At 42.6% G+C, this 26,283-nt stretch overlaps 1 protein-coding gene across 1 annotated transcript in view; it reads right to left on the reverse strand.

The window, feature by feature from the left end:
- The window catches only part of POU6F1 (POU class 6 homeobox 1), a 196,942-nt gene that overhangs the window by 35,735 nt on the left and 134,924 nt on the right, over nt 1-26,283 (reverse strand). Inside the window, exons 7-8 of the mRNA XM_089692912.1 lie at nt 25,467-25,717; nt 4,433-4,561 (exon numbers count right to left, since the gene is read on the reverse strand). Coding sequence (XP_089549038.1) covers nt 4,433-4,561; nt 25,467-25,717 — 380 coding nt within the window. The remainder of the gene's footprint in view (nt 1-4,432; nt 4,562-25,466; nt 25,718-26,283) is intronic.

Consider the following 26,283-nt stretch of genomic DNA (forward strand, 5'->3'; position numbering starts at 1 on the left):
CTTGGTCAAAGATCCAGCATGCAAAATACAGGCAAGCTCAGAGTGCGCTCTACAGAAAGATATATAGTACCTGTAGCACCTGTCACCAATTAACCCCTACCCCTAATCAGAAGACTGAAGGAAGGAAAGGAAAAAAATGCTATTTAAAAAGTGACAGAAAAAGTGATTTATAAAAGTAAAAGTTGCTAGCAAGAAGAAAATAAAAACTACAAGCACCAGCAATCAAAAGCAAAACTGTTTTTTACTCTCCACTCAAATTTCCCACTCTTTTTAGCTTCCAGCCAGCAAAATCATTCACATGGGGGGTAGTATCTGGGGGCTCCCTTATTGTTAAAGGGGGCTTCCAGATTCCCACTGGGGCAGGGTTGTAGGGAAGAGGATCTTGTCCTCATCGACCCCACCCTGGCAAGGTACTCAACCCTCATGTTGAGGGCATGTGGCCTGGTATGATTCGCCCTACCTGCGACGCCATTCACGGCCGCGGCTGTCAATCACCAGGTCCCGGCCAGTGATTACTTGTTGGCACTTGGTGATTACCGAGCATCTCTGACGGGGAGGAGAACTGTTCTGTTTATTAACAGTTCTCCTCCCTGTCAGCTCAGGCACACATCCAAAGCAGTGTGATTACAGTAAAGCACACAGCCCCATAGTAAAACACACCCAGCACACAGTTAACCCTTTGATCACCCCTCACGTTAACCCCCTTCCTGCCCAGTGCCATTAGTACAGTGTCAGTGCTTTTTTTTTTTTTAGCACTGATCACAAGTACTGGTGTCATTGGGGATGTCAGTGACACAAAGTCAATTCCCCCCCCAGTGTCAGAATGCCCGCCAAAGTCCCGCAATAAGTCACTGATTGCCACCACTACTAATAAAAAAAAAAAAATAAAATCCCAGTATATATGCCGTCATTTGTAAACACTATAACTTTCATGTAAACCAATTCATTTAAACGTATTGGGATTTTTTCTAGCAAAGACGTAGCAGAATACATTTTGACCTAAATTTATGACAAAATTAGATTTTTTAATTTTTTTATTGGACATGTTTAATAGCAAAAAGTCAAAAATATTCTTTTTTTTTCTCAAAATTGTTGCTTTTTTTTTTATAGCGCAAAAAATAACAACTGCACAGGCAATCAAATACCACCGAAAGAAAGCTCAATTTGTGTGAAAAAAAGGTCATAAATTTAATTTGGATAATCACGCAACTGTCAGTTAACGCATCGCCATAACACAAAAAAATGGTCTGGTCAGCAAGGGGGGTAAATCCTCAGAAAGGAAGTGGTTAATTATATAGGTTCTGGGGCTAATTTAATACAGCTAAGGCACTAGGTGAGTTTATTTACTACCTTAATCAGTGACAGAACCTGTGTAAATAATATGTGTTCGGTTTTTAAAGGGATGATGTGGCAACCCTAATCCGAGTATATATGATGTACAGATCAATGGGAATTATATGTATGTACTGGAACGGCATTAAAGCGGTATTAAACCCAAAAATAAACACTTATTATATTGCAGCTTACCAAATCTTAGATGTGATGGCTGCATTAGTTTTCTTTTTTAGGCCCTTTCCCTTATTTTCACCTGGTTATCTAGCCAGCAAGTTTGTTGTTTTTAAAAAGAACAAGCTCTCTTGCAGATGTTACAGTTATAGGGTTGAGACAAACCATTTAACACTGACAGGGAAGTTTACAATGTTCAGCTTTTACTTATTTAAGTATGTAAAACCTTTATCCCAAAAGGAAAATAAAACTGTTGCTTGTAACTGAATCTGCTAGTACATCTACCACTCCCCTCCCCCAAAACTGACAATGCTGCTGTCCAAAGGTGCTTCCTGTGCTCATTCATCCAGAGCGGGGGCCCTCTAATACAGGAGGTGTGTTACTGGCCAGGTGAAAACAGAGGGAAAATAGTCTAAGAAAAAAAAAAAATGAATGCAGCCATCACATCTAATGATTGGTAAGCTGCAATATATTACATTTTTGGTTTGGGGTTTAACACATCTTTAATATTGTATATATTGTTTTTAGGAAGGTTGTTATATGTGAAAATAATATACACCTCCTTTAGTGGTAGTATTCTGGTTGATCTAATATATGGCATGTTGGTACACTCCTAAGAGGAGAGATATTTGGCATATCATGCCCTATATGATGCAAAATTAATTTGTAAAATCATATAATGAAAACAATGGGGTCGATTTACTAAAACTGAAGAATGCAAAATCTTGTACAGCTTTGCATGGCAGCCATTCAGTTTCTAACTTCAGTTTGTTCAATTAAACTTTGACAAAAAAAAAACCTGGAAGCTGATTGGTTTCTATGCAGAGCTGCACGAGATTTTGCACTCTCCAGTTTTAGTAAATCAACCCCAGTGCGGGCAAGTACACAAGCTAATTTACTGCAATATTTACATACTCATTAGAGCTGCCCACAATCCCACTCTTTCACTACAATTCCCATGGTATGAAGGAAACTGTAGTTTCTCATAGCTATTGTATGCAGGATGTATGATTTAATGCGAATGCAGGGGCGGACTGGCCATTTGGAAACTCGGGCACTGCCCGAGGGCCCGGGGTCAGTAGGGGGCCCAATGAGATGCCCCTGGTACCTTTTTCATAGGCTTTTTTGAGTTTGGGCAAGGACACAGGGGCCACATGATCCCCTATTGCCCGGGGGCCCCATGAGTTGTCAGTCCGCCCCTGTGCGTATGCCTGCATTATTCCTCAAACTGGGGCCAGCAGAAACTGCCAAGCTGGCCCAGACAGACTATTTCTTTTACTGCACCTTTTTCAGCACTGTATAAACTGTATCAGCTACATACAGGATTCATCACTGTGTTCTGGCAACAGTAAGAAACGTCCTGTCCCATTCCCAGAACGAAATAATGATGTGCACTGCTCACTCATTCACAGGAAGCTTTATATTTTATCAATGAGGTGAAGAGGTGGGCATATGATGTCATGGTCTCCACCTAAGCCATTCATTGTATTCATTGACCCAAAATACACTACTTAAAAGACAAGTATGGCTTTTTTTTTTAGCCAGACTTCTCTTATTGGTCACAGGAGTGCACTTACTTTTGTACTCCTGTTACCCAGAGTCCGCTGACAGTGAGCTTTTTCCCCACAATCAGCTAACATGGCAGAGCCACTCCAGGCTCTGGAAGGATCCCAACAACAATGTTGGCAATGTTGGCGCAAGGCTTAGAGCCGGAGTCACTGTTCTCCGCTCTGATCAGATCGAGAACTGAGCGATCAGTGGTCCATTCACCTCTTTGAACAGGTGGGTGTAAAAGGACTTCTGTCTGTTTACACCTGCCTACATCTGGGTCTGATCCAGTCAGCTCCGGGGATCCATCCCATTCCATTTAGGCAGAATGGATCGGAGGGTAGTCCATCCAAAGAACAGAGCAGGCTCTGTTCATGTACGCTCTGCAGAAACTGAGTGGACGCAGATGTGTCATCCACCTGCTCTGCTCCGATCAGCAGGAGATCTGTGAGTGGATACTCTGCTGATCAGAAAAGAGTGCGCCTCGTGCGAAAGGGGCCTTAGGCTTTAATATCTGTTTTTATACCTGCATGGAGCTGTACCCCTATACATTTTTTATGAACTGAAATGTAAATAAAAGTAACATAAATATATGTATAGTATTGAAATCAAAGTGCTGCAAGCTTTCTCCTTCTGTTCCTTTTAGGCCAGTTTCACATGGGCTTTAGCTTGTACAAGAGCAGTGTGAACAGCATGCTTTGACAAAGCATTTGCAGAGCTTTAAGCAAGCTTTGTTGACGCTTTTAACCACTTGCTCTCCTGAGGATTTACCCCCCTTCCTGACCAGGCAATTTTTCGCGTTACGGCACTGTGTTACCTTAACTGACAACTGTGCGGTCATGTAACACGGCACACGAATGAAATTTACGTCTTTTTTTCCCCACGAATTGAGCTTTCTTTTGGTGGTATTTGATCGCCTGTGCATTTTAAATTTTTTGCACTATGAAAAAAAAGACCCCAGGGATGCGCATACGCAGCTAGAGTGGGAGGACGTCATAAGATGTCCTCCCAGAACAAGACAGCCACCATCATTTCCTTACATGGCGAGTGGGAAACAGTGGTAATCAATACTCATATCAGGATCTATGTTCAACATTTACAAACTGAAGCTGAATGATACTTTAAAAGGTTAAAAAAATCTTGTTAAAAGCTCTGCAAATGCTTTGTCAAAGCTTTCTGTTCACACTGCTCCTATACAAGCTGAAGCCCATGTGAAACAGGCCTTAGAGCAGAAAACACTTAACTGTACAGTTGACAGTTAGGTCGCACCCATTAATCTTTGATAATATTAAAAATAAGATTGCTGAAATAAACAAAGGATGCTAAAATGTAAAATGAAAAACTAATATCATTAAAAACTGTAGCTAGCTTGGATTACCTGACCCTGTGGATTGGTTATTATCTGACTTGTGATGCCCTGTACTCCAGGAATAGCATTGGCAATAAAAGGGGTTGCAGCAAGTGAGCTCAGCAACTGTGGTTGACCCCCTAGAGTTGCAGCACTAATCTGAAAAAAAGGAGAAAAAAATCACAATTTATTACATATTTCTGTTGTGGTATGTAACACAAATAGCAATTGGTTAGTATTTATTTGTATAACTATTATAGTTTTGACTGATTTTCTAAATCCTTTTATAGTTCGCTATACAGGTAAGAGCAGATAAATGGACAAACAGAAATTTTGAAACATGAAGTAAACAACTTATTAACCACTTTCCATCCACCCACCCGCAATGTACTACAGACGGGCAACAGCCAAAGGATCGGCAACGTACCCGTACGTTGTTGTGTTGGTCCAACACAGGGGGGCGCTGCAGCAGTCCAGTGTCGGTATGTAAAGAGAGATTGCACCATGCATGTGAGGTATCACTGCAAATGTCAGATCGAGGGCAGTAATTGTAGCAGTAGACCTCCTGTGTATGTCTAAAGTGGTGACCTATAAAGGCTTTTAAAACGTTGCCTATGGATATTAAAAATGTACATAGTTTGTCGCCGTTGCACGGATGTGTGCAATTTTAAAGCATGTCATTTTTGGTATCCATTTACTCAGCATAACAACATATTTTAAATGTTATCAAACAACTGCGCAATATATTGTGTTTTTGTGCATTAACCACTTGCCTACCAGGCACTTATACCCCCTTATGTACCAGGCCAATTTTCAGCTTTCAGCGCTGCCGCACTTTGATTGACAATTGCGCGGTCATGCATCATTGTACCCATATGAAATTTTGATCATTTTTTTCTCACAAATAGAGCTTTCTATTGGTGGTATTTAATCGCCACTGGGCGCTTTACTTTTTGCGCTATAAATAAAAAAAGTGCAATAAATTTGAAAAAAAAAAGTTTCTTTGTTTCTATTATAAAATTTTTCAAACAGGTATTTTTTCTCCTTCACTGATGTGCGTTGATGAGGCAGTCTGATGGGCACTAATAGGCGGCACTGATGGGCACTGATAGGCAGCACTAAAGGGCACTGATAGGCAGTACTAATGAGGTGTCACGGATAGGCGGCACTGATAGATAGCACTAATAAGGTGTCACGGATAGGCGGCACTAATATGCAGCACTGATAGGCGGCACTGATAGGTGACACTGATGATGGGTACTGATAGACGGCACTGACTGGCATCACTGCTGGGCACTGACTGGCGGCACTGACTGGCACAACCCCTGGGCACTGACTGGTGGCACTGACTGGCAGCACTGCTGGGCTGCACTGGTGGGCAGCACTGGTGGGTGGGCACAGGTGGGTGGCACTGGTGGGCACAGGTGGGTGGCACTTCTGGGCATAGGTGGGTGGCACTTCTGGGCACAGGTGTGTGACACTGCAGAGTGGCACAGGTGGGTACACTGCAGAGTGGCACAGGTGGGTGCACTGCAGAGTGGCACAGGTGGGTGCACTGCTGGGCACAGGTGGGCGGAGCTAGTGGGCGCACTGCTGGGCACAGGTGGGTGGAACTTGCGGGTGGCACTGCTGGGCACCGATCATCAGGGCACTGATCATCAGTGCCCTGATGATCGGTGCCGATCCCCGCTCTGACAACTGCCGGTTCTCGGCAGTACTTTCCTCACGATCTGATAGCGTGAGGAAAGTGCAGCCGAGAACCGGCACTTGCATTTCCCTCTGATCAGCGTGTCATTGGACACCGCTGATCACGTGGTAAAAGGCCACTGTGATTGGCCTTTTACCACATCACGTGATCAGCTGTGTCTGTAGAACACAGCGATCACAGAGATCGCCGGGTGCGCGCCCCCTGGGGCGCGCAGGAGAGCGCGTTCTGGGAGGACGTCATATGACGTCCACTCAGAACTGGCCGGCCGCAGTGCAGCCGTCATTCGGCTATCTGCGGTCGGCAGGTAGTTAAAGTATATTTTTCCCCAAAAATTTGCAGCATTGAAAAATTGCTGCACAAATACTGTGTGACATAAAAAATTTCAACACCCACCATTTTATTCTCTAGGGCACGGGTGTCAAACTGGAGGCCCTCCAGCGGTTGCCAAACTACAAGTCCCATGAGGCATTGCAAGATTGACAGTTACAAGCATGACTCCCAAAGATAGAGGCATGATGGGACTTGCAGTTTCGCAACAGCTGGAGGGCCTCCAGTTTGACACCCCTGCTCTAGGGCATCTGCTTTAAAAAAGTATATAATGTTTAGGGGTTCAGAGTAATCTTCTAGCAAAAAAAAACAACTATTTTTTCATGCAAACAAAAAGTGCCAGAAAAGTAGTTAAAAACGTGAGTGATGTGTGGCATAAGCTTCGAATGTTGGCCCTGAACTGCCAGGATAGTAGAAGCACCCGCCAAATGACACCTTTTTGGAAAGTAGATACTCCAAGGTATTTGTTAAGGGGCTTTGGTGAGTATTTTTCAGATCTCATTTGTTGCCACAAGTTTTTGGAAAACGAAGAAACAAAACGAAAAAGTATTTTTTTTTTCTTCAAAACCCTGTGACAAAAATGATATCTGCAAATACTCAACATGCCTCTTATCAAATTCTTTGGGTTGTCTACTTTCAAAAAAGGGGTCATTTGGGGGGCGGGTGCTTGTACTATTCTAGCATTTTAGGGCCTCCAAACCTGTGATAGGTAGTGAGGAAGTGACATGAGGAAATATGCTATTTGAAAGCCTGGAGGTGGTCTTCGGACTTTCGGCGCCTGTATGCAGCTAGGCTGCCAAAAACTCTCTCACATATGGTATCCCTATACTCAGGAAGTAGAAGAAATTGTTATGGGGTGTTATTCTACATATATGCATGGCATGCGTGAGCAATATATCATTTAAGTGACAACTTTGTGTAAAAAAAATGTTTTTGGCATTTTCCAAAAATTTGTGGCAAAAAATAAAATCTTCCATGGATTCAACATGCCTCTCAGCATATTCCTTGGGATGTCTACTTTCCAAAAAGGGGTCATTTGGAAGGGGGTTGCACTGTCCTGGCATTTTAGCACCTCAAGAAATGTAATAGGTAGTCAGACAGTAAAACCTGCATAAATTCCAATATCATAATATAAATACCATAGTTTGTAGACACGATAACGTTCATACAAACAAATTGATATACACCTATTGTGATTTTTTTTTTTTTTACCAAAGACATGTAGCAGAATACATTTTGGCCTAAATTTATGACTAACTTATGTTTTGAGTTTACTGGATATTTTTTTATAACCGAAAATAAATTTTTTTTTTTTTCCAAAATGTTCGGTCTTTTTTCATTTATATCACAAAAAAAATTAAAAACCCAGTGGTGATCAAATACCACCAAAAGAAAGCTCTATTTCTGTGAAAAAAAGACATACATTTTGTTTGGGTACAGTGTTGCATGACTGTGCAATTACCATTTGAACTAGCACAGTGCCGAACAGAAAAAAATGGCCTGCTCATTAAGGGGGGTAAATCTTCCAGAAGGCAAGTGGTTAATATAAGATCACTATTTATTTTATTACAGGTACATGTATAGTGACGTCAATTTACACAGCGCTTTACATATATATATATTGTACATTCACATCAGTCCCTAACCCTCAAGGAGCGTACAATCTAAGGTCCCTAACTCACATTCATACATGCACATATTAGGGCCAACTCAGTCAGGAGCCAATTAACCTACCAGCATGTCTTTGGAGTGTGGGAGGAAACCCACGTAGGCACAGGGAGAACATGTAAATTCCAGGCAGGTGGTGCCATGGTTGGTATTCGAACCAACGACCTTAATGCTGCCAGGTGGAAATGTTAACCATTTAGCCACTGTGCTGCCCACTACCACTTCTGATTACATGCGCATTCAACAGACCCTGCTGGTGGTATTAATTAACTGCTGTGATTTTTATTTTTTACTATAAAAAGGAATAAAGACCAATGTTTTTTAAAAATCTGTTTTCCTTACTTTCTGTTAAAGTAAAAATGTCAGAATAGTATGAAAACCCCTGAAATAACCCTTTTTTGGAACGCAGACACCCCACAGTGATCTGAAGCACAGCTGATCCTGGGGGGGTTTGTGCCAGTTCACATATATGCAGACATGTGAAAAAACATTGCTTCCTATGGTGGCTGTTCACATACAGTTAGGTCCATATATATTTGGACACAGGCACATTTTTAGTTTTTTTTCAGGTATTTACCAAAACATATTCAAGCTATAGTTATAAAATGGATATGGACTGAAAGTGCACACTATCAGGTTTAATTTCAGGGCATGTACATCCAAATTGGAGGAAAGGTTTATAAATGACAGCTCTTAAGAGTAGCCATCCTCCCTTTTTCAAGGGATGAAAAGTAATTGGACAACTGAATCAAAAGCTGTTTTCATGGCCAGGTGTGGGCTACTCCATTATTTCTTCATTAATTAAGCAGGTAAAAGGTCTGGAGACAGGCCATTGTAAGGCTTCAAAAACTAAACAGATCCATCAGAGAGATAGCAGCAACATTAGGAGTGGCCAAATCAACAGTTTGGTACATTCTGAGGAAAGAAGAATGTGATGCTGAGCTCAGCAACATAAAAAGGCAGGGACGTTCACGGAAGACAACAGTGGTGGATGATTGCAGGATCCTCTCTATGGTAAAGAAAAACCCATTCACAACATCCACATAAGTGAAGGACACTCTCCAGGAGGTGGGCGTATCATTGTCAAAGTCTTCAATCAAGAGAAGACTTCACGAGAGCAAATACAGAGGATTCACCACAACGTGCAAACCATTCATAAGCCTGAAGAATAGAAAAGCCAGATTAGACTTTACCAAAAAAACACATCTAAAAAAGCTAGACCAGTTCTGGAAAAGCATTCTTTGGATGGATGAAACTAAGATTAATCTGTACCAGAATGACGGGAAGAAAAGTGTGGAGAAGGCTTGGAACAACTCATCATCCAAAGCACACAACATCATTTGTAAAACATGGTGGAGGCAGTGTGATGGCATGGGCATGCATGGCTTCCAGTGGCACTGGATCATTGGTGTGTATTGATGATGTGACAGAAGACAAAAGCACCCGGATGAATTCTGCAGTGTTTAGAGAGTCAGCCCAGATTCAGCTAAACGCAGCAAAGTTGATTGGATGGCGTTTCACAGTACAGATGGCCAATGATCCAAAACACACTGCAAAAGCAACCCAGGAGCTTTTGAAGGAAAAGAAGTGGAATATTCTGCAATGGCCAAGTCAATCACCTAATCTGAACCCAATTAAGCATGCATTTCACTTGCTGAAGGCAAAATTAAAATGCAGAAAGACCAACAAACAAAGAACAACTGAAGACAGCTGCAGTTAGAGCCTGGAAAAGCATCAGAAAGGAGGAAACCCAGTCTTTGGTAATGTCCATGGGTTACAGACTTCAGGCAGTCATTGCCAGTAAAGGATTCTCAACAAAATATTAAAAATGAACATTTTATTTATGATTATATTCATTTGCCCAATTACATTTGAGCCCCTGAAAATGGAGGGACTGTGTATAAAAATGGTTGCAGTTCCTAAAACTTATACTTGATATTATGTTCAACCCATAGATTTAAAGCTTAAAGTCTGCACTTCAAATTAATTTGGATTGTTTAATTTTAATTTATTTTGGTGGCATACAGAGCCAAAAGTATGCAAATTGTGCCTGTGTCCAAATATTTATGGATCTAACTGTATGTCTGTTGCACTGGTGGTGTGGATTCAGTGTGGTTTTAAAGAGTCCTGTACGAGTTCTGAGCAATGCAGTCTGGTTCAGGTGCAGATTACAGGCTATTGACTTCTATGGGAACCGTTTGTCAGGGATCTCCACGATCCCCGCCGCGATGGTCCCGGCGCAGGCGCAGTGCGCCGCCCTGTGCAGGGACGCGGGCACTAGGTCCAGGCCGGCCGCGGCGAGCGAGTTCGCGCATGCGCAGTAGAAGCCGTGGCCACCCGCTGGGCACCAATGGCAGCGCAGGGCGCGATATTTAAACGACCCTGAGCTGTCATTCGGTGCCTTCTGGTCTTATCCTGCATCCTGTATCCTGAACCTGTTTCTAGTAAGTTGCTGACCCGGATTGTACCTGACCATTGCTGTATTCTCCTGCCCAGACCCTTGCTTTGCCTGACCTCTCTCCTGAATGCCCCCGTTTAGATCTGACCTTCCGTTGCTGACCTGGCGTGTGACCCGACTACTCTCTGCCCGCTGCTTTGTACCGCTCCGTCCCCTCAGTTACCGACCCGGCCTGTTTGACCTTGCACTTGCTCAGCCATCCATCCATCCCAACGGGATCACCCGACTTCCTCATATCAGGCTCTTCCCTGTGGGAGCCCCTGGCGAATACTGCTACCACTGACAGGTGTACTCAGTAGCCACGACCTGGTCTCAGGGTACTTCAAGACCATCCCCACCATCAGGGGCCCTGGTGAACACGTACCCTGGGGCTTAGATTCCATGCGCTGGGGACGTCTGACCAGTGGAGTGCTAGTGGTACCGCCAGGCGGTCCCTTACACCGTTTCTAAACTGCATATGTGTGAACAGGATAAGATCCTGAGCTAATCCTGTCCTGAACCTGACGTAAAGCTGACATGAACCGGTGAACAACTTCTGTATCAAATAGCTGTGAAAACTGACCTTCATTCCGCACTGCACATGTGTGAATTAGCTCTTAAACATGGAGCTTGAGAATGGTGCTCTAGAAACAATAATGCACAGGTCATACACTTCTCCAGTTCACACCACAAAAACACACTATGGATGTGTTCCAGGTGAGTTTTTGCTTACAGTTTACACCAAACTCCGTTCCGGTGCATTTTTGGTGCGTTTTGCTGTGTTACAGAACAGTTCTGTGCAGAAAAAAATGAAGCATGTTCTACTTGTTTTTCTGCAACAGAAACTGACTGGAACTGACTGCACTGGTGTGAAATAGGGCCATTGGAATACATGGAAAACACTCTGCATGCATATTTGAAAAAACAAAAAAGCACTGGGCTGCATATGGTGTGAACCAGCCCTTAAAGTGGGTGTTAGGGTTTCTGCATTCTATACATGAAGGTAAAAAAAGCCTTCTCTATGCAGCATATCCCCCAGCCCCCCCTAATACTCACCTAAGCCCCCTCTCGATCCAGTGATGTGCACTGGAGTCTCAGCTATCTCGGGAATCCTCATTGGTTGAGCCAGCAGCAAGAGCCATTGGCTGTCAATCACAGCCAGTGAGCCAATGATAAGGGAGAGGGGGTGGGGCCTAGCCACAGCTCCGTGTGTGAATGGGCACATGGAGCAACAGGTGCTTATTTAGCAAGCTGCTTGCTGTGGGGGCACCCAACAGGAGGGAGGGGCCAGGAGAGCCAGCAGGGGACCTGAGAAGAAGGGGATCCGGGCTGATCTTTGCAAAACCACTGCAGAGAGCAGGTAAGTATAGACATGTTTGTTATTTTTAGAAAAAAAAATTAAACCTTTAGTATTGCTTAAAAGTGATAATAAAGCTGAAGTTAGGCCCCTTTCACATGGGAAATCCGGTCAGGTCCACCTGTCAGTTTTTCAGGTGGACCTGATCAGATGGTCCACTTACCTCTATGGACAGGCATGTGTACATGGAATTGTGTCTGTTTATACCTGCCTACCTTTGCTGGATCAGAATGCGGTGTTACTATACTTTCTCAATAGTGCACTTGTGAGTATGTTTTTGGTGTTCTGTTTTTAAATAAAGTTTTTTTGGTAATGCACCAGGCGCTTGTGCCCTCCTATTTGTTTCTAGACCCTATGTTTGCTCTAAGTCTTTCCTTTAAATATATGGCAGGCCAAGTTCTAACTTTTAGCTTCTTATTTGCTATTCAGGAAGAGGAAAACGCAAGAGCAAGAAACAGAATAGTAGTCAGTTTAAGCAGGAGTCAGCAACAATTGAGCAAAAGAGGTACAAAAATAGCAGACAGAAGGCGATGTCAGAGCACAAGCCAAGATCAGCAGCAGGAGATACAGGCACAGAGGAGACAGGAGACAAACCAGGATAAACACAGGATAGCAGAAGTGCAGGTCAGGGGTCACAGGAGGTGATAACCACTCAGCAACTGCCTTAGGTTGTGCTGCTCTTTAAATAGGGTGATTGGCACCAAAGCCAATATCAGACTAAATCTTGCTCACACGTGTGTGCATGAGTATGCACGTGTGTACAGCTTTGACCCTCAGTGTCAGGCCATGGGCTGTAGTATGATCATGCACAGATCCATGGGCATGGTCATGAGTTCAAACCTTGTCCTGCCCCCCTTATTCTCTGGGTGCCAAATTTACTCGTCTTTTCAGGGTGGGCAGTAACAAATTGCACTAATTTACCTCTGGTTCCCAGAGATTTTCCTCTAAGCCAAAGCATTTTCATTTAATCCAATATCAAATACGTCCTCCCCTCTTCCTGCAATCGATGATAGCCTTGACTTAATATTCTTGAGAAGCATTAATCACTAATGCAGCTAGAGATCCTGGATTTCAGGAATGGGTCTAGTACAGCAGGTTTAAGCAAACTGATAAGTGAAAAAAGGGGGGGCGCCAACCTGGAATCCTAAATTGAAATCAAGAGAAGCCACCTCTTTAGCGTAACCAACACTATATATAAAGCCAAAAGTAGAAAAAGGTGCTACTCAAGCCAATAAATGAGATATAAATGACCTCTTAAGTCATTAACAGTGCACGTAATAGTGTAAAAGGCTATAAGGAATCAATAACCATGATCTCATCAAAAAAAGTAAATAAAAAAATAATTAGTCCATACAGCAACTTCAACTTCACAAAGACTTTGTGCACCGTGTTCCCCTAAACCAGAGATAAATCCTGTGATCCACCACGAGAGGTAGGATTAGCAAAAAAAAAACAAAACACAGTGCACAAAGTGTTTACAATGTTTCTGTATGGACTATTTATATTATGGACATTCTTTGATTTTTTTTTGATGAGATAATGGTTATTGATTCTTCACGGCCTACTGCACTATTATTGGTTTAAGAGGTCATTTGTATCATGTTTATTGGCGTGAATAGCACCTTTTTCTACTTTTGGCTTTATATATAGTGTTGGCAAACATTTCTAAATGCCCAGAATTTACTCCAATCTCCTGAAAAGCACTCAGAAGTAGGTACACATAGCCCAGGTGTACAGGTGTGACCTTCTGCCATGGCAAGGTCAGTGATGAGTGACTGGAGTAGCAGGTGTAGCAGCTGCTGTAGTGAAGGTTTGGATGCAAACCTCCAATTGTAAATACCTCTCTTGCAAATTCTTGACTGCATGAGTCACTTGTCCAGTGAGGAAGAACCTCTTTCAGTCTTTGACGTGGCTAAGTGATACTGTCACTTACCTGGTTGCGACTGAATTGACAAGAGCACTTTGTTTAGACCTCCTGCCCAATATTGGTACACAGGTGCCTGCCGTAGGCCCGGATGCAGCAGATGACATGGAGCCTGTCTGAATGCAGCTGAAGTGCTGGAAAGGTTCAAGCCAAATCTGTGCTGAATTCTGGTTTGTAGATTGGGTATGGGAACATGCAGGGGCAGAGAGCAGAATTGTAATCAGGAAGACCAAGAGTCAGCAATAACTGGGCAGCAGAGGTACCAAAACAGCAGGCATGCAGACTGGTTCACTCTCATACACACATGCATGAGCATACAAATGTGCAGATGCCCATGCAGCCGTGGCCCTCAACGTTGGTTCATGGGCTGCAATTTGAGCATGCGCCGATCTTCAGGCATAGCCATGACGCCAAACTTTCAAACAAATAGATATGTGAGGGCACATGGCTCAGGGGGTAGAACCACCACGGTGTGGGTAGGACCTTTTGTCATGGCAAGTTCAGTGATGGGTAGCGTTCCAGTGACTGGTGTAGGTGATGTAGATGCTGCTGTCATGAGGGATTTGATACAAACTTCCAAATGGAAATACCTCTCTAGCAAATTCTTGATTGCCTGGGTCAGTTTGGAAATCTACAGGCATAGCGTGTCTAGTGAGGAAGAAGCTCTTTAAAGTGTTACTAAACCTACAACAGTAAAATCAGTCTGTATGTGCAGTAAAGCATGCTTGTTATACTCACTGTGAAACCTAAGGGGTTAATCCTCCACATTGTGTAAAAAGGCTGTTTGATCCTGTCTTCTCTGATCCTCCCCTTTTTCTACTGTCCCCAATCCATCTGTGGATAGTACAGAGCTCTAGAAGTCACTCTGCATATGCTCAGTTTAGTGTGTATTGCTAGAGAGTTTTTTTTTCTTTGGGAAGGTGCATGTCATCAGCACAGGGCCAATCAGCACTGTTCAGACAGAGGGTCAGGGGCTATGCAGCCTCATACGACAGTCAGGGCAGAATGAAAACTCCTCCTACAAGCTTTAACCAATGCTCAGCTGGACACTGATAGAAGTCACAAGACTGCTATATACTGCTGGTGAGAAAAGGTATTTAGCAGTTTATATTTACTAAAATAATTGCATGTCCACATTGAGTGTACTGTGGGAGACCAGATATATTGAATGCAGGGTCCTGGGTTTAGTAACACTTTAATGACATGGCTGAGTTAAACTGTCTCTTACCCAGTCGATGCCGAGTTGACAAGTGCACTTTCCATAGACCTCCTTCCTAATACACACTGGAATTGGTACACAGGTGTCTGTGGTGGGTCCAGAGGCAGTGAATGGCATGGGAACTGTCTGAATACAGCTGAGGTGCTGGAAAAGTGCAAGCCAAAACTGTGCTGAATTATGGTTTACAGATTGGACACAGGAACATACAGGGGCAGGAAGCAGAACCCTAGTTAGAACGAGTAAAACCCAGCAATAACTGGGCAATGGAGATTCCAAGACAGTAGGCAGAAGGTGAATGCAGGACACAAGCCAAGGTCACTAGTGGGAGATATTGGTATGGCATATTCAGGAGGCAAGCTAGGTAATATACAGAATAGCAAAAGTGCAAGTCAAGTCACAGGAGTTTGTGAACACTCAGTAAATTCCCAAAAGTTGTGCTTGCGCTTTAAATAAGACAACTGGTGCCAAGGCCAGTGGTAGAAATGAATGCTGACTCACACATGTGCACAGGCATTTCTTTGGGCATAGCCAGGAGGCAAAACTTCCTGACATAAAAATAGATACGGGAGGGCAGTATAAAATGTAAAGACTTTGGAAATTCTAAAGCACAAACATTGGAAAGAATCATGTCCATTATACTTACTTAATTTTTCTCTCCCCAAGAAAAAGAATGCTGTGAGATATGCAGTGTTATGATTTAGCACTTACGTAATTATTATATAGCTTACTAATCAGAAGCAGAGCTCTAGTCTGTAATATTACTTACTTCTAAGGGTACCCATAGACATTAGATCAGTGTCTTCCTTTTTTTAAATATTATTTTATTTTTATTATATCTATTAGTTTTATAATACAAAAATCCACATTATATCAAACATCATAAAACACAAAACACCATGTTTACTTATCATTCCCCATTACTCCTATTTAACCCGGGGGCCTCCCCTGATCTTCTTAATCCTTTCATTTACTTCTTATTCTTCCAATGTTGTTCTACCTAAATTTTTCCCCCTCTTATCCTTTTCCTTCTCTCTTATCTTTCTCATACTCTCTTCCGTTACCATTTAATTACTTATTTCATTACACTCCAACCACTTCTAAGGATCTTTTTGATTTTTTAAAATTAAACCTCACCTTCCCAGGATTTTTTAGGTTTTTCCACTTTACCCTCATGTGGTAAATTCTATCCTAAATATATACTCGACTCAATTTATCCACTCTTATTTTTGTGGGCTCTATAGTTTGCCAGGCTTTAGGAATGAGACCTTTGGCAGCAGTTAATAAAATGAAACAATATCATATTTTTGTATTGCTTCACCAAAGCCTCTGATTTGTGGAATAAACAGACCCACGGATTTAACGGTATATTAATATTTAGAATTTCTTGTATGTATTGAATTATTAGCCCCCAGTACTCCTGTATTTTAGGGCAATCCCACCATATGTGTGCCATTGATCCCTTACTCCCACATCATGTCCAATAGGTGAAACCTCTGGTCTTTGTTTATGTGGCACATTGGGTATAATATACCATCTTACAAGACATTTATAATTCATTTCAACTATATTCATATTCACCGCCCCATGCGTTAATCTAAATATTTTATTCTTTTGTTGCTCTTTCAATTCTGTTCCAAGCTCCTTCTCCCACTTTTAACACTTGGGGCACCGGTCCATCTATTTCAGTGAAAATTTTATATATCTTAGAAGTGGCATGTTTTTGTATTAAATTTGAGCAGAACAATTGATCTAGAGGGTACATATCTTCCTCAGTCCTTAGTGGCTGTGGGAGCATTGCAATAAAATGTCTAATTTGATAATACCGCCATTTATCCAGTGTAGAAAATATTTCTTTCTTATTTTTTAAATTGTGTAAAGAACATAATACTCCCTTATCAGCAATAAATTTTAAATGTGCATTTCTATCCTTTATCCATTTACCTGACATATTATCATTTTCAGTTGGGAAAAACTTTGTTCCCATCAACGGGATTGACAATGAGTTAAGCTTCTAATTCTTCTTTTTGTACATTTCATCCCAAATCCTCAGCACATTCCATGTCAAAGTGCTTGTATCTTCGTCCAATGTGTGGAACTTATGTGGTATCCAAATAATCTAATCGTGCCTTACTAAGTGTGCTCTCCATTTTTACCCAACTTCTCCCCCGTGAATTATATATCCAATCTGCAATTCATGATAATAACACTGAATTATAGTATCTCTTGAAATCCGGCATATTTAGTCCACCTTTTCTTTTATTACTAAATATAATTTCATATTTCACTCTTGGTTTTTTATTAGCCCAACATATCCGAGTATCATTTTTTTAAGAGTCCTAAAGAAGGACCCCGGTTGATGTATTGAGAGCATAGTAAATTTATACAAGACTTTTGGTACTATGACCATCTTTATAATATTTATTTGGCCTATCCAGGACAACGTTCCCATTGAGATTCTCCTCAATTCATCCTTTATCTCATTTATTATTAGGATATAGTTTACCTGGTATAAATGTTTTATGGGAGAAGTTAATTGTATTCCCAAATACTTTAATTCTTTTTCCCTCCATGAGAAGGGGGAATTCATTTTGTAAAGTTTGTTTCTCAGCCTTGGAGACTATAATATTTAAAATTTTGAGGGGTTAATTTTCAAGTTTGCTAACTCTCTGTAATCTTTTAATATTCTTATTAAATTTGGTAACGTTAGTCTGGGATTCATGATATAAAATAGCATATCATCTGCATAGGCTGCCACCTTATGCTCGACCTCCCCTACCCACATTCCTTTGACATCTACGCTGTTTCTTATGGTTGCCAATAGCGGCTCCAGAGAGATCACAAACAGGGGAGAGAGTGGACATCCCTATCTTGCTCCATTCTACATCATAAAAAACTTTGATAATGATCCGTTGACCTTCACTGCAACTGTTGGGTTCCTATATAGCTCTTTTATCCACAGCATCATTCTGGGTCCAATTCCTCACATCTTCAATGTATCTATCATAAATCCCCAATCCAGTCTGTCAAAGGCCTTATTGGCATCGGTCGATAGGATAACCCCTGGCACCTCTCCTCTTTCATTCTTTTGAAGGATAAGCAATGTCCTTAGTCCGTTGTCCCTTCCTTCTCTACCTGGGATAAATCCCACTTGATCTAGATGTATCCAATTGGGCATCAGCTCCTTCATCCTTATTGAGAATACCTTCACATAAGGTTTTGTATCGGAATGAAGCAAAGATATAGGTCTGTAACTTGTACACTGAGATGTTTCCCCTCCTTGGGTATAACTGTGATATACGCCTGTAACGACTCCTCCCTCATCTCTGTCTCTTCTCCTAATGCGTTTATATATGTACACAGTTTAGGGACTAGTTGTTCTTTCAACTTCTTATAATATCCCACAGTAAATCCATCAGGGCCAGGGCTCTTATCTGCAGCTGTACCCTTCAGTGCTATGCTAACTTCCTCTTGTGAGATTAAGCTATCTAATGCTGTTAATCTAACTTCATCCAATCTGGGTAGGCCAGCCTCATTCAAATATATTTGCCTTTTTCCCTTTCTCTCTTCCTCTGTTTCCTTCTGGTTCTTAGGTTTTATTCCATATAAACTACTATAGTATCGGTGGAATGAATTAGCGAGATCAGTGGTTGAATAAACCATTTCTCCTTTTTCATCTTTCATTTTTTTCAATATAATTTCTTGATTTCTTTTCTCTCAGTTTCCTCATGAAATATTTCGCAGGTTTATAACCCCATTGATATCTTTCCTTCGAAACCTTATTGAAAAACTTCCTTGTTTCATGTTCCATTAGATCGTTTAATTCTTCTCTTTTTATTATGATCTCCTGTTGTATTTATGCATCTATTTTATTTTTATGCATTTGTTCTATCTGAAATAGTTCTTCCATTAATGATCTAATTTTTTTACACCATTCTTTCTTTTTCTCTGCCCCTATTGCAATCAATATACCCCTGATATAGGCCTTGTGTGCTTGTAGGGATTATAACATCCCCGTGTTCATTAAACTTAAAGTATTGTTCAATTTCCTGTTTTACTTGTTTCCGGGTCTTGTAAAATCGTCTAATTTAATCGCCACATATTCATTTTATTCTGTTCCCTTCTGAACCATAGTCTCATTGTGACAGGGGCATGGTCTGATATAGATATTACTTCTATGTTGATTTTCACTAGAGACTCCAAGAGTCTGTGTTCAATCAATATGTAATCCAATCAAGAACACATCCTATGCGCCTGAGAGAAGAAGGCATGGTCTCTTTCTCTTGGATGCTTGATTCTCCAAGCATCCATTAACTGGCATTGATGCAACTTTTTTTTTTTTATATTCTTTAGACTCTTATCTCCCTCCCTTCGTGCACACGATGAGGCATCCATCTCCAAGTCCTGCAAAAGTTTAAATCTCCTGCCACAATCAGACTACCCCTTTTAAAGTCTGTAAGTTTCCTCAATATTCCTTCCATATATATCAAATTTTTATTTGGGCAGTAAATGTTTGCCAACGTAAGCTCCTTTCTGTTATGTCCCAGCCGATGGTAGCCTCTAGTGTTCCACAGACCGGAATCCCCCAAGGCAAGGCACAGAATCTAAGTCCCAACCTGCTTGTTCACCAGGGCCCTGATGGTGGGGATGGACTTGGAGCAGGCCGAGACCAGGTCGCGGCCCCTGGGTTCACCCAGCTGTGGTAGAAGCACCACTGGAGGTGTATAGCAGGTGAGAGCCTGATGTGAGGAGGTAGCGAGAGCAGAGTTGGGCAGGCCGGGTCGGTAACGGTGGAGGCAGAACGGTACCAAATCAGTAGACAGAAGGATAAACAGGTCACAAGCCAAGTTCGGTAACTGGAGATAAGAACGTGTGGGTGATATGCAGAAGAAAAAGATAACTTGGATCTCCAACCCCTCACATAACGCCTTCCATTGGAAACGTACCCCCACCTTGGTGAGCTGGGTGATGGGTGCTACTAGGCCTGAGAAGTTCTTTATAAACTTCCTATAAAAGTTAGCGAACCCAATAAACCTCTGAACTCCTTTCTTATCCGTGGGGGCAGGCCATTCCAAAATTGCCGTGATTTTCTGAGGGTCCATAGCGATCCCCGTGGTGGAGATAATTAGACCTAAAAACGAAATACTTTTCTGCTCAAAGCAGCATTTCTCAGCTTTAGCGTAGAGCCCATGCTGACGGAGTCGCTCCAGCACGCTCCTGACATGTCCCCAATGCGCCTCCAGAGACAAGGAAAATATCAGAGTGTCATCTAGATAGACGATCACGAAAATGTCGAGAAAACCTCTAAAAATGTTGTTTACGAAGTGCTGGAAGGTGGCGGGCGCATTACATAACCCAAATGGCATAACTAGACATTCAAAATGCCCAAACCGAGTGCGAACAGCCGTTTTCCACTCGTCCCCCTCGCGTATACGCACCAGGTTATAGGCACCCCTGAGATCAAGTTTAGAGAAAATGGATGCTGTCTTCAGCCTCTGGAACAACTCTGGGACCAAGGGAAGGGGGTAGCGGTTCTTGACCGTAATTTTATTTAGGTCCCTATAGTCGACACAAGGTCTCAGGGATCGGTCCTTCTTTTCGAAAAACAGATTCCTGCCCCGGCCAGTGATGTGGAAGGGCGGATAAATCCCTCCCGGAGGCTCTCATCAATATATTCCTTCAGGGCCCCTAGCTCACGTTCTGACAGAGGGAAGATTCGTCCAAAAGGTATTTCGGAACCCGGGAGCAGATCAATAGGACAGTCATATGCCCGATGCGGGGGAAGAATCTCTACCCCCCCCTCTGACGGTTCTGGACTCCGATTGCCGACACTGACCCTTGGCATGACTGGTACTCTTGGCAGCATCTATGAGGTTCTTTGCCCCTGGCTGGACCTCTCCTGTCTCCTTTCCTGCAATCTGCGATCGATCTGGATGACCCGGTCTATTGGGCCTTCCAAGGAGTCAGGGACTCCTATTCTTGCTAATTCGTCCTTTAGTGGTTCAGACAATCCCAACCGGAATTGATGGCGTAAGGCTGCGTCATTCCACTGAGTGTCTCCACTCCAACGCCTAAACTCAGCAGCATAAACCTCCGCAGCCCGGCGTCCCTGTTGTAGGGCATAGAGGGCTGCCTCAGCCGAGGCAGCTTGATGCGGGTCATCGTAAAGCTGTGCCATTGCCTTGAAGAAGGTGGCAACAGTGTTCAGGTGTGGGTGGTGGGTCTCCATCAGGCGATGAGCCATTCCCTGGGGCTCCCCCTGCAACAGTCATATGCCCGATGCGGCATCCTACCTACCTTCACAGATTCAGAAGAGAAGGTCCGGGGTTGCAGATCAAAATACAGCTGGCAGGAGTTCTGGAAAGCCCTGAACTTTCCTCGATCCCCATTGAACCGCTCAGGGGTTGGTACTCAAGGTTCTGGCGGAGGAATGGAAAATGCTGCTCCAGTGGAAGGTCCTGCTGAACCTATGGCAGGAGGTGCACCCACCGCGCCTGATGTTGCGTGCACAGGTGCGGCCAAGCTCTGGACCTGTCCCTCCAGATGTTTATATCCTTCTTCCAGTGTCTTTACGGCCCGTGTGAGTGCCGCCAGATGTTGGCACATCTCTTCCCAGGGTGAGGGTCCTCCTCCAGACTCTGTCATGGCCGTATGGTTCTGTTATGTCCCAGCCGGTGGTAGCCTCTAGTGTTCCACAGACCGGAATCCCCCAAGGCGCGGAAGCTAAGTCCCAACTTGCTTGTTCACCAGGGCCCCTGATGGTGGGGATGGCCCCTGGGTTCACCCAGCTGTGGTAGAAGCACCACTGGAGGTGTATAGCAGGTGAGAGCCTGATGTGAGGAGGTAGCGAGAGCAGAGTTGGGCAGGCCGGGTCGGTAACGGTGGAGGCAGAACGGTACCAAATCAGTAGACAGAAGGATAAACAGGTCACAAGCCGGGTTCGGTAACAGGAGATCAGAACATGCAGGATTAAACAGGAGAATGGTCAGACAAGCCAGGGATCAGAAAAGGAGACAGACAGCAAATCAGGGTCAGGCAGGGTCGGCAACAAGGCAATCTTTAATACAGGAAACTCAGGATACAGGTAAGACCACATGGCAACTAGAGTCAAACCTGACCTGTTTTAAATAGGGCGCCCTGCGCCCTCATTGGTGCCAGGCGCGCGTCCACGATCACGAGTGCGCATGCACGAGCGCCGCTGCCGTCGCGGGTGCCCAGGTCCCCTCTCTTCCAAAACCCACTGCCCCCCATCCATCTATTTCTTTCTAAAAACTCGTTGCCATTTCTCATCATCTAACCTTACAATCTCTTTCCCCCCTTCAGACCACCCTGCAATATCCAGAGTCTGTAATTCTAGTTTTTCACAGAAGTCTCTTAGATCATCTGGGAATCTCAATCTTGCCGATTTCCCGTCCTTCCACCCAATCAGGCAAGCAGCAGGGAATCCCCAATTATAACGAACATTTTTGCTTCTCATCTGATCTAACAATGGTTTCAGGGATCTCTGGTGTCATGGCGTGGGCATGTATGGCTGCCAATGGAACTGGTTCTCTTGTATTTATTTATGATGTGACTGCTGACAAAAGCAGCAGCATGAATTCTGAAGCGTTTCAGGCAATATTATCTGCTCATATTCAGCCAAATGCTTCAGAAATCATTGGACGCCGCTTCACAGTGCAGATGGACAATGACCCAAAGCATACTGCAAAAGCAACCAAAGAGTTTAAGGGAAAGAAGTGGAATGTTATGCAATGGCCAAGTCAATCACCTGACCTGAATCCGATTGAGCATGCATTTCACTTGCTGAAGACAAAACTGAAGGGAAAATGCCCCAAGAACAAGCAGGAACTGAAGACAGTTGCAGTAGAGGCCTGGCAGAACATCACCAGGGATGAAACCCAGTGTCTGGTGATGTCTATGCATTCCAGACTTAAGGCTGTAATTGACTGCAAAGGATTTGCAACCAAGTATTAAAAAGTGAAAGTTTGATTTATGATTATTATTCTGTCCCATTACTTTTGGTCCCTTAACAAGTGGGAGGCACATATGCAAACTGTTGTAATTCCTACACCGTTCACCTGATTTGGATGTAAATACCCTCAAATTAAAGCTGACAGTCTGCAGTTAAAGCACATCATGTTCATTTCATTTCAAATCCATTGTGGTGGTGTATAGAGCCAAAAATGTTAGAATTGTGTCAATGTCCCAATATTTATGGACCTGACTGTATATAGCAGCAGTCCTAAATGTGAATTCCTAAACACGAAATCTTATATATTTCAAAAATGGACACAAATAGACAAAATAAACTTTGCAATCTTTAAAGTGATAGCGCTGAGCAAAATACAATTACCATATTAATATTCAGTCCCAACATGTGAGCAATATAATTGGTGCAATGGTGCTGTATCTTTAACAGTGATACTCCATATTGAAATGACAAGTGCTTCACTGTGTTCACACTGGTGCCTCACATAGATGTAAACTCACCGTCATTTCATGACCACCTATCTCTAGGTAAGTCACACTCACTTTTTGGGATTATCCCAGTTTGCAATCCGGTCCTGATGGCAGATATTCTTTCGCCCTTATAACCGTGGTTGCTGGTAGTAACCAATAACTTTCCACTAGATCTGCATCAATGTTAGGCAACTTCTCTCCTCCACAGGCAGTATTTCATATTTTCAGCATAAATCAAAACAAAACCAGACATCCCATAGTGTGAAACTGTATAAAAAATATTAATATGGGGTCAAACAATAGAAATGCCACTCACAAAAAAAGTGCCTTTCCTGGCACTAGGTGTATTCAGCTTTGTATATTATGAATGGGAATTAAGATGACAGCTGATTTTCAGCATGTGTTCCAAATCCCAGAAGTGACATCAGCGTAAGTTGTGTCATAAGCCCTCAACTAGTTTCAACCAATAGATCGTCCTCAGGAAGTACCCTGAGGACTTCCTGAGGATGATCTATTGGTTGAAACTAGTTGAGGGCTTATGACACAATGTCCGTTGATGTCACTTCTGGGATTTGGAACACATGCTGGAATGCGGCTGCCATCTTAAATCCCATTCATAATATACAAAGCTGAATACACCACTTTTTTTGTGAGTGGCATTTCTATTGTTTGACCCCATATTAAAGTTTTATACAGTTTCACACTATGGGATGTCTGGTTTTGTTTTGATTTATGCTGAAAATATGAAATACTGCCTGTGGAGGAGAGAAGTTGCCTAACATTGATGCAGATCTAGTGGAAAGTTATTGGTTACTACCAGCAACCACGGTTATAAGGGTGAAGGAATATCTGCCATCAGGACCAGATTGCAATAATAAAAGAACATCAAAAATAAGAGACGTGAGGGGAAAAAAGGGACGGATTAATCAAGACCCTAGACGGAGTCCTTATGCATATATGAGAGGCCATAGCAAAACGGTTGATCACAAAAAAGTCCGGATAACATTGTGTCAAGTATGCCTTAAGTCAGGCCAACTGTGTCTGCCCATTAGAGGAGGGAGGCAGGACTACACTCACCCATTCCGTCAACCGGGCAGACAAGGGCCCCTATGGTATGAAATTGACTCCAGCCTATACTGCGACCACTGCAGTACTTAACAGCAGACATATCTATCTGGCATAATTTTTTTTTTCCCCAAAAAGGGGAAAAGGGAAGAAAGAAAATAATAACACTATAGCCGGTTCAAATGCAACATCCTCATATCCCCCTAGGGGGATGGATCACCTGTGCAGTCTAGACTATATTCAATAAGCCTGGGTGATTCTTTTTCTGAAACGAATATATTAGGGCATATCTATAGTCAAAATTTAAAATCATATATTCATTTGCATGTTGTATTTAAATTATTTATAGCCTACTCCTATTAATCTGAATGATCCTGATGTTTGTAAACTTAGTTTGTGAAGATACCCACACATTTACTTTCTTGAACTCTGTGATACTGTATGTATTCATAATGTCCTGTGAGTAGGCAACGCTGTGTCACAGAGCCTGCCTTCCAAACTACAGAGTTGCTAAAGAGAAGGAGTTTCAGGAGGCAACGTCAGTACAGAAATCACAGCCTGCAGGCAGCAAGGTACCATGGGATATGTAGTCTTTGGAAATTAAAGGCAAACAGCAGAGGAGAAACTGCAAAGTAGTAAGGAATCCAGGAAGTTGTCGAAGGAGATGGCCAGCAGGCAACACATGAAAGAGGTTTTCCAAGTAATCTTATATTGGATTGTCATATATAACTATTGTTTGTATTGCTATCAAAATGGTAATTGTATACAATGAAAGTGTATGTTGTGACCATAGAACTTTAAGTAAGTGAAAGTGTAAGTGACTTTCTGTATTACCTATCACAAACAAATATGATGCTGGCATTTCTCTATACTTAGTAGTATAAAGAAAGTTCTGGACTTACTATGGCTGGGTTGAAGGTAAAGCTTGCTGGCTGGACAGTGAACTGTGTCTGAGGTTCTGCTTTTGAAAGTGTATTTGACACCAGGGCTGTTGGAGTCTGTAGAGCTGGTGTAGACTGCAGCGCAGCCTGTGACTGGACAGCTGCTTGAAGGGCTGCTTGAGCCTGAACTGCTGGCTGTGCCTGGTACACTGCTTGAATGGCTTGAGCTGCCTGCATAGGAGTCTGTAGGGCAGTATTTAAAACTGAAGCTGCTGTAAAAGAGAAGAAACAATAGTATAAAGCAAGGGAACAAAAATAGCACTAAAGTCCATATTCAATGACGTCAGGCTATGTACATATATGAAATCAGTAAAAAAGACTTCATGAGTTAAAGGCCCACGAGAATATTGTATTCTAGAAACTGCATGTGAGTAAATTAGAACTAAAGGTGTCACTTATTTTTTTCATTTTGGATATCGTAATGTCAGTTTTATTTTTCCATCCCATTGGGGAGACTTCCCTTCACGTCCTGTCCCATAACCAAAACGGGAAGTGAGAGGAAATTTTTCTAAAGCAAGGGATCCCCCCAGTTGTCATCAGGGTCACCCAAACTAGTGTCCCTATTGGAATATTTACCTTCTATAATTGTTCTGGGGACAACCCAAAGTTTGGGCTTTTCTTTCTCTTTCTGTAATATTGGTAAACATGACAAAAAGAGTGAATTTCCCTAAAGGGTACCCAGACAGCAATAAAAACCTGCTCTAATCCCTCTACACTGTCCAAAACTAAACAAGAAAAAGTTTTGCCTTTAGTTATTTAATGCATGTAATGGTATAGT

This window comes from Staurois parvus, unplaced genomic scaffold, assembly GCF_062004578.1.
Source record: "Staurois parvus isolate SC_StPar_1 unplaced genomic scaffold, SC_StPar_1.0 ptg000023l, whole genome shotgun sequence".
Classification (NCBI taxonomy): Eukaryota; Metazoa; Chordata; class Amphibia; order Anura; family Ranidae; genus Staurois; species Staurois parvus.